The following is a 7,888-nucleotide window of genomic DNA, read 5'->3' on the forward strand; positions in this document are numbered from 1 at the left end:
TATCGACAATAAAGCAATAAACTAAAAAGAAGAATATACAGTCGTCTACGTATCTTAAAACCATTAATTTACATATATTTGATGCGATATATCCGTTTTACTTAAGACTTTCTTATATTCAATATTTTTGGTTATAGTAATCTTCAATAGAATAACATCAAAAAAAAAAAAAAAAAAAAAACTAAAAAATAGGATTTACTAACAAGCATCTTAAGTACACAATTTAAAACCATAAAAAAATATTATTACCTGAATATCATAAATAATTTTATATTTTTGTTGATGTGAAAAATTCTCTATCTCTCCTACAAAACTGTGACTAGTTCACAGTACCTCGTTAACTTGCTTGGTTAGAATGTGTTTCACTTGCAATAAATGAGCGATAATGAGTGAAAGTTTGAGAGCAAATCTTAAGAAGAGAGAGAGCTTTTAGCATTTCTAAATTTCAAATCAAAATCCAAGCTTGAGTTTTACTGTAATGCAATGTAATGTAATGAAATGAAATGTAAAATACAAAACTTTGCAATGTAATGTTGTTTTGTAAGGCATCTAAACTCGTCACCTACCGCTGATAACTCCATCTCTTCTTCTCCTTTTATTATCCCCACCACCTCACACCCTTCTCAATAAACTTACCAACATTTTTCTCATTTCTTTGGATTTTCATTCTCTCTCATTCGTGCCTTCCACACCCTTTTGCTTGTTTTTATTTTTTATTTTTTTGGAGGGTGGTCAAGGCTGGTGCAAGAAAGCTCTTTCTCAGCTTAGATTTACCCTCACATTTGCTTCTTGACCCTTTTCCCACTTGCAAAATCATCTCTTTTGGGTATTTAACTGCCCTTTTTGTCACTTGGGTTGAATTGTTTTCTCTGTTTCCCAAATGAGGCTTTTTGGTTTGAGATCTGGGGTGAAGGTTTTAAAGATCTGAACTTTGAAGGGTTCTTGTTGTGAATTTTATCCCAGGAGGGTAAGAGTCTGAACAAGTTTCTTCCTTTCTCTTTCCTTTTGTTGTTGCTTTTTTAAAGCTCACTTTTTTTTTTTTCCTTTTTTTCCTTTTTTGCTTTATTTGTTTCTGATTTTTAGTTCTATTTTGCTGTAAGATCTGTTTATTTTGGAATTGAGATGGTGCTTAAGTTTAGGTTTTATCTTGATGTTTGTGCCCTCTAGTTCTGTTAGCTTTTGTGTAGAAAAAAGGTGGAATGTTTAGGAAGACTTTAGTGTGAACCTTAATTTGAGATTCTGTATTAATGAAATTGCATTTTGTTTATCATTTGTGTGTACTGTATAGGTTGTTTGTGGTCATCTGAAATAGAACCAGAATGGCGGGTGATCTTAATGCTGAATTGTCCAAGAAAAGTGGTGTTTTTGGTCTAAAAGTGTGGGAGGTAATTGGGATTTCTGTTGCATTATTCATCATAATTATCCTCTCTGTATTGTCGTTTTGTTTAACGTCTCGGAAGAAATCAAGAAGAGCAAGAAACAACCTTCCTATTAGCCAAATACCAGCTGTTTCCAAGGAAATTAAGGAGGTTAGGGTGGAGCAAGTATCGACGAGTAATTTTGTCCCCCGTGATGGTATTCTTCTTACAATTCATGACAAATCGAGTGACAAAGAGTCAGATAAGGTGTTGGTTCATCTGGGAATGGGGAAAGGGAAGAATGGAGATAATAGTAGTCAGTCAGGTTCATTTCATCACTTAGATAAAGATGGAGGGTCTCAATCAGGTGATGATTCGGGCACTTACAGTGTGTACAAGCCTTCTTCTTCATATCCCATTACTGCTCCTTCTCCTCTAGTTGGCCTACCTGAGTTTTCTCATTTGGGTTGGGGTCACTGGTTTACGTTGAGGGATCTTGAGCTTGCAACCAATCGGTTTTCAAAGGACAATGTCCTTGGGGAGGGTGGATATGGAGTGGTTTATCGGGGGAATTTGATTAATGGCACTCCAGTGGCAGTGAAGAAGATTCTCAACAACTTGTGAGTTTCGGAACTTTTACTCTCAATTCCTAACTTTAATAAATCGGTTTCTTCTTTTTCTTCGTGTGAATTATTCCTTAATTGAACTTGTTAAGTTCTTCACTTCAGGGGCCAAGCAGAAAAAGAATTTAGAGTGGAAGTTGAGGCCATAGGCCACGTTCGCCACAAAAATTTGGTTCGTCTTCTGGGGTACTGCATTGAAGGAACACACAGGTATGTTTTGCTTTTACTATAGGTTGTTATCTAACTTAGTTTACAGTTTTTTTTGCAAAATGATCTGTTCTAGTTACCAATAATCAATTTCTAAACAGGAAAAGTTGAAAGAATCTTCTTTTTTGTTTTATCACATCATTATCTACTGAGCAAGTATAAAAGCTGATGCTTTCATTTGGTAACATTGATCACAGGATTTTGGTTTATGAGTATGTCAACAATGGAAACTTAGAACAATGGCTTCATGGAGCTATGCGTCAACATGGATATCTTACTTGGGAGGCCCGTGTGAAGGTTCTCCTTGGCACTGCTAAAGCGTAAGTCATTTCACTAACACCAGTTTTTCGCGTTCTAGTTCTCATTTGACATGATATACTTGTTGCAGTCTTGCCTATCTGCATGAGGCCATTGAGCCAAAAGTGGTTCACCGAGACATTAAATCAAGCAACATATTGATCGATGACGACTTCAATGCTAAGGTTTCTGATTTTGGCCTGGCTAAGTTACTGGGTGCTGGGAAAAGCCATGTCACAACTCGAGTTATGGGGACTTTTGGGTAAGCATTTTCCCAAATTCAGGATTCCTATGTCAGTAATTTTTTGTTTCTTTCACCTCTTGTTGTCCGTTTCTTTCTCATAAGCTCCTTTACTTTTCTCTCCCATAATGTTACAGATATGTGGCTCCCGAGTATGCAAATACTGGCCTATTGAATGAAAAAAGTGATGTTTATAGCTTCGGGGTTGTGCTCTTGGAAGCAATTACTGGAAGAGATCCTGTGGACTATGGTCGCCCTGTCCATGAGGTGTGTAATTGCACATTTTTTCATAATTTATTTTTACTGCTTTCAAGTTCTAGTTATCTAAAATCTGTGTAGTAATGTGACTTAAGTTGACTGGTAGTTTTTATATAATTCTACATGATTGTTTGTTGATGTCATATGAATGGCATCTTTGATCCTTGCAAAATCTTAATTCTCATTTTTCAATAATCATACTATTAGTGGAGCTAGAGATAGTTCTAACTCAGAATAATCGTTGGCGTACATGCTATGTGCTAAGTCTTATGATATTTTATCCCCTGCAGTCTCTGGAAGGTCACTGGACGGTATCCAGAATTTATACCTTCTTGTTCTTGATAGACAAATCATTTTCTGGACTTCTAGAGTGTCCTGATTTACTGGAAAACACAACCTGGATAAAACCTGCAGCAACTTTTACTCTTTTGAAGTTTGCTTGAGCTTGCCCCCTTCTGATACCTCTTCTATTTGATGCATTTAAATCTTTTGACTACAGAAAGTTCGGTGTCTGTGTTGTAGGTCCCTCTCTGTGTTTCTTATCATTGACATCTTAATTAGACGGAACAATCTTTTAACAACTTAAATCAGTCGAATTATTAAACCCTCAGCATTTCATGTCGTATTTGATGCCGACTTCAAGTTCCCTTAGTCTCTAGAGGCAAGAACCAAATGATTTGTTGGCCACACATTTCATGCTCCGCTGGCTGTCAATGAATACTGATACCTTGCATACTAAAACATGGCCGAACCAAATTCGCATAAAGTTTTTGATTTACTGGGTCCATATCAATCTCGATTAAACAGAAAATGGAGAAGCATCTGTACCTGTATAAACTGATTTTAGCTGGCTTAACTGTGGGATTTTTTGAAGTTGCTTGTATTTTCCTCTTTATCTTTTCTCTAGTTGAACACGTACATGTATATTTCTGTCACTTCTGCCAATGAATCGACTTGTATGATCATTACCATGAGTCAATCTTCTCTGCCTATTAGGGTTAAGTAGGGCCGGTTTCTCTTTTTCTGAATTTCGTTTCAGCTGCTGCATATGGGGTTATTATGCATCCATGTTCAAGTTTCCTTTTGGTTATTCATGTGCTTCATGAGAAACTAATGTTTATGATTTATTTCAAGTTTCTTTATGTTACATTCATGTGCTTCATGAGAAGCTAATGTTTATCATTTATTAAATAGGATAGTACTAGCAAAATGACAAAATTTTGCAACAGTGGAGATAAAAAAAGTTTAAATACTCAATAGTACTTAGCTTGCGTTTAACAAGAGAATTTTTTTTTTTTTTTTTTTNTAGGGTTAAGTAGGGCCGGTTTCTCTTTTTCTGAATTTCGTTTCAGCTGCTGCATATGGGGTTATTATGCATCCATGTTCAAGTTTCCTTTTGGTTATTCATGTGCTTCATGAGAAACTAATGTTTATGATTTATTTCAAGTTTCTTTATGTTACATTCATGTGCTTCATGAGAAGCTAATGTTTATCATTTATTAAATAGGATAGTACTAGCAAAATGACAAAATTTTGCAACAGTGGAGATAAAAAAAGTTTAAATACTCAATAGTACTTAGCTTGCGTTTAACAAGAGAATTTTTTTTTTTTTTTTTTCATTTTCAAAATTTAAGTAAGTGATAATTATACTTAATTTTCTGTGTTAATAGTAAAGAATAAAGCATAAAATGATACAAGCAATAATTATACTTCAATTTTAATGTCTTGGACATAATGTTTTAAATATAATACCAAACAGAAATCTAATGCAAATTTTGAACATATTATAAACTAAGCTACACTAAAAGTATAAATTGGAAAATTTTCGCTATAAGGGCACTTTTTAGTGTTTACACTTGAAAGTGGAAAACATTTCTCTTGTTCCGAGCAGTAGAGTACCTCCAAGCATTTAATCCAAACGTTTTCTTTTTAATTGTTGCAAACTCCTGTTCTTTTCCCCGTCTTAACATGTGAGAACTCATAATATAATGCATACAAACTTTGTATGCATACTGTTGTAGCACAGGATGAATAAAAAAGTGAGTAAAAAAAGTCAACTCAATAAGTAAGGATGAATAATGAGACAATAAAGGAAAAAATGACAACAGTTTGTGTGTATAATATTACTCGACTAAATGGCTATATTGTAGTGCATCATTTCGTCTCCAAGATAGCTTCGTAATACTAAAAAGGAATTGTTGGAGTTTAAATACTACTTTTGGATTCTTTTGTATTAGCTTATGCTTTTAGGATTTATGTTTTCTTATTAGTATTTTTATTGGAGTTGCTTGCATTTTACAAACAATTTCCTGATTGAACATGTAAACATTTTGCTTGCAGGTAAATCTAGTTGATTGGCTGAAAATGATGGTTGGAAGCAGGCGGTCTGAAGAGGTCGTAGACCCTAACATTGAGGTTAGGCCGTCGACAAGAGCCCTAAAGCGTGCCCTTTTGACTGCATTGCGGTGTGTTGATCCAGATTCAGAAAAAAGACCCAAAATGGGCCAAGTCGTACGCATGCTTGAGTCCGAGGAATATCCTATAGTAAGAGAGGTTAGTTTCTAATTGATCTTCAAAGTTCTTGTTATATGTAAGATAGGATCAATTGCACCGACAATGACTAGATCATTTTTACACGATTTCTTACGCAGTTTTAGACCATTGGATTAAGACACTTTAGATGGTTGAGGTTACATCTAACGACTACCATACGCCATTGATTCTAAACATCCGAAGTGCATTTTCTTTCATCATTAAAATCTTTACTATGATGCTAAAATTAAATGATCAAATATCTCATGTTCAGAGTTTTTCCGTGCAATGAACTTGATCAAATCAGTGAATTACTTTTAGTTTGCTGACTTTTGTGAAGTTTCATTTGCCAGTTCTTTTTCTCTGCTGCTCTTAATTATGCATAATATCTCATTTTGCTATATCTTCCAAGTACAGTGTGGCTAAGCTTTAATAAAACTTTTGGATTTTCAGGACCGAAGACACCACCGAAGAACTCAAGGAAGTATGGAGATCGAGTCTCAAAAAGAAGGTTCTGACACTGAGCGTAGTGATAATCCAGGTTCAAGGTCAGAGAGCAGGCGGACATAATCTCATCGTACAATTCATTTCTGGTATCGGAGGTTGGAGTTTATAATGTGTTGGGGTGGCAGGGATTAATTCTTACAATTTTTTCTTTTTTCCTTTTTCAATGTTTACATTCTTGTGTTTGTCGTAATATTATTAGCTGTCGATATCTAGGCTGTGGGAGATGGAGGATGGAGAGGGAGATGATCTTTGATTCTTTTCTTTTCTTTTTTTAATTTTTTGCCACTAAATTTGTAGATGAAGAAAATGATTTGTTTGTGTATGAAAGTGTTGTTAAGAACCCAAAAACCTTTGGGGTGTGTACAGAATTGAGTAGCACTTCAACATTGTTTGATGAGATGCTCTTCTTTCTGACTTTCCAGGGAAAAAAAAAAAAGAAAAAAAAAAGAGAAAAACAAAACAATAAAACATGTCCATAATGCATTCATGATTGAATAAAGAAAGATCGCTGGCTTGAGAGAATCTNGGAGTTGCTTGCATTTTACAAACAATTTCCTGATTGAACATGTAAACATTTTGCTTGCAGGTAAATCTAGTTGATTGGCTGAAAATGATGGTTGGAAGCAGGCGGTCTGAAGAGGTCGTAGACCCCAACATTGAGGTTAGGCCGTCGACAAGAGCCCTAAAGCGTGCCCTTTTGACTGCATTGCGGTGTGTTGATCCAGATTCAGAAAAAAGACCCAAAATGGGCCAAGTCGTACGCATGCTTGAGTCCGAGGAATATCCTATAGTAAGAGAGGTTAGTTTCTAATTGATCTTCAAAGTTCTTGTTATATATAAGATAGGATCAATTGCACCGACAATGACTAGATCATTTGTACACGATTTCTTACACAGTTTTAGACCATTGGATTAAGACACTTTAGATGGTTGAGGTTACATCTAACGACTACCATACGCCATTGATTCTAAACATCCGAAGTGCATTTTCTTTCATCATTAAAATCTTTACTATGATGCTAAAATTAAATGATCAAATATCTCATGTTCAGAGTTTTTCCGTGCAATGAACTTGATCAAATCAGTGAATTACTTTTAGTTTGCTGACTTTTGTGAAGTTTCATTTGCCAGTTCTTTTTCTCTGCTGCTCTTAATTATGCATAATATCTCATTTTGCTATATCTTCCAAGTACAGTGTGGCTAAGCTTTAATAAAACTTTTGGATTTTCAGGACCGAAGACACCACCGAAGAACTCAAGGAAGTATGGAGATCGAGTCTCAAAAAGAAGGTTCTGACACTGAGCGTAGTGATAATCCAGGTTCAAGGTCAGAGAGCAGGCGGACATAATCTCATCGTACAATTCATTTCTGGTATCGGAGGTTGGAGTTTATAATGTGTTGGGGTGGCAGGGATTAATTCTTACAATTTTTTCTTTTTTCCTTTTTCAATGTTTACATTCTTGTGTTTGTCGTAATATTATTAGCTGTCGATATCTAGGCTGTGGGAGATGGAGGATGGAGAGGGAGATGATCTTTGATTCTTTTCTTTTCTGTTTTTATTTTTTGCCACTAAATTTGTAGATGAAGAAAATGATTTGTTTGTGTATGAAAGTGTTGTGAAGAACCCAAAAACCTTTGGGGTGTGTACAGAATTGAGTAGCACTTCAACATTGTTTGATGAGATGCTCTTCTTTCTGACTTTCCAGGGAAAAAAAAAAAAGAAAAAAAAAAGAGAAAAACAAAACAATAAAACATGTCCATAATGCATTCATGATTGAATAAAGAAAGATCGCTGGCTTGAGAGAATCTATAAAAAAAATTGGGGCCCTTTGCTTTAAAGTTTCCAGCAGATAAGCGGCTGTCAT

General features: G+C 35.2%; 2 protein-coding genes across 3 annotated transcripts; both read left to right on the plus strand.

Annotated features, from left to right (window-relative positions):
- The first annotated feature begins 543 nt into the window (after nucleotides 1-543).
- LOC116133289 (probable receptor-like protein kinase At5g18500) lies at nucleotides 544-6,388 on the plus strand. Of its 2 annotated transcripts, none has more exons than XM_031419001.1 (8): nucleotides 544-967; nucleotides 1,282-1,978; nucleotides 2,087-2,191; nucleotides 2,386-2,508; nucleotides 2,577-2,747; nucleotides 2,864-2,993; nucleotides 5,325-5,537; nucleotides 5,970-6,388. In XM_031419001.1, exons 2-8 carry the CDS (start codon nucleotides 1,320-1,322, stop codon nucleotides 6,084-6,086), a joined length of 1,518 nt encoding a protein of 505 aa, XP_031274861.1. In that variant the 5' UTR covers nucleotides 544-967; nucleotides 1,282-1,319; the 3' UTR covers nucleotides 6,087-6,388. The 2 variants fall into 2 exon arrangements, with proteins under 2 accessions (XP_031274861.1, XP_031274860.1); XM_031419000.1 differs by having other exon boundaries at nucleotides 545-967; nucleotides 1,289-1,978.
- A 224-nt stretch (nucleotides 6,389-6,612) lies between these two features.
- Nucleotides 6,613-7,629, plus strand: LOC116133291 (probable receptor-like protein kinase At5g18500). The gene is made up of 2 exons (XM_031419002.1): nucleotides 6,613-6,822; nucleotides 7,255-7,629. The coding sequence occupies exons 1-2, from the start codon at nucleotides 6,634-6,636 to the stop codon at nucleotides 7,369-7,371; spliced, it is 306 nt and encodes a 101-aa protein (XP_031274862.1). The 5' UTR covers nucleotides 6,613-6,633; the 3' UTR covers nucleotides 7,372-7,629.
- Nucleotides 7,630-7,888: the final 259 nt, after the last annotated feature.

Source organism: Pistacia vera, unplaced genomic scaffold (genome assembly GCF_008641045.1).
Source record: "Pistacia vera cultivar Batoury unplaced genomic scaffold, PisVer_v2 Contig268, whole genome shotgun sequence".
In the NCBI taxonomy this organism is placed as follows: Eukaryota; Viridiplantae; Streptophyta; class Magnoliopsida; order Sapindales; family Anacardiaceae; genus Pistacia; species Pistacia vera.

What these genes read in the sequence shown, in the direction of transcription:
- LOC116133289 (XM_031419001.1), top strand. Translation starts at nt 1,320, where the DNA reads ATGGCGGGTGATCTTAATGCTGAATTGTCCAAGAAAAGTGGTGTTTTT. An exon ending in CGAGTTATGGGGACTTTTGG is followed by an intron (nt 2,748 to 2,863) that starts GTAAGCATTTTC and finishes ATAATGTTACAG; the next exon opens with ATATGTGGCTCCCGAGTATG. An exon ending in AATATCCTATAGTAAGAGAG is followed by an intron (nt 5,538 to 5,969) that starts GTTAGTTTCTAA and finishes TTGGATTTTCAG; the next exon opens with GACCGAAGACACCACCGAAG.
- LOC116133291 (XM_031419002.1), top strand. Translation starts at nt 6,634, where the DNA reads ATGATGGTTGGAAGCAGGCGGTCTGAAGAGGTCGTAGACCCCAACATT. An exon ending in AATATCCTATAGTAAGAGAG is followed by an intron (nt 6,823 to 7,254) that starts GTTAGTTTCTAA and finishes TTGGATTTTCAG; the next exon opens with GACCGAAGACACCACCGAAG.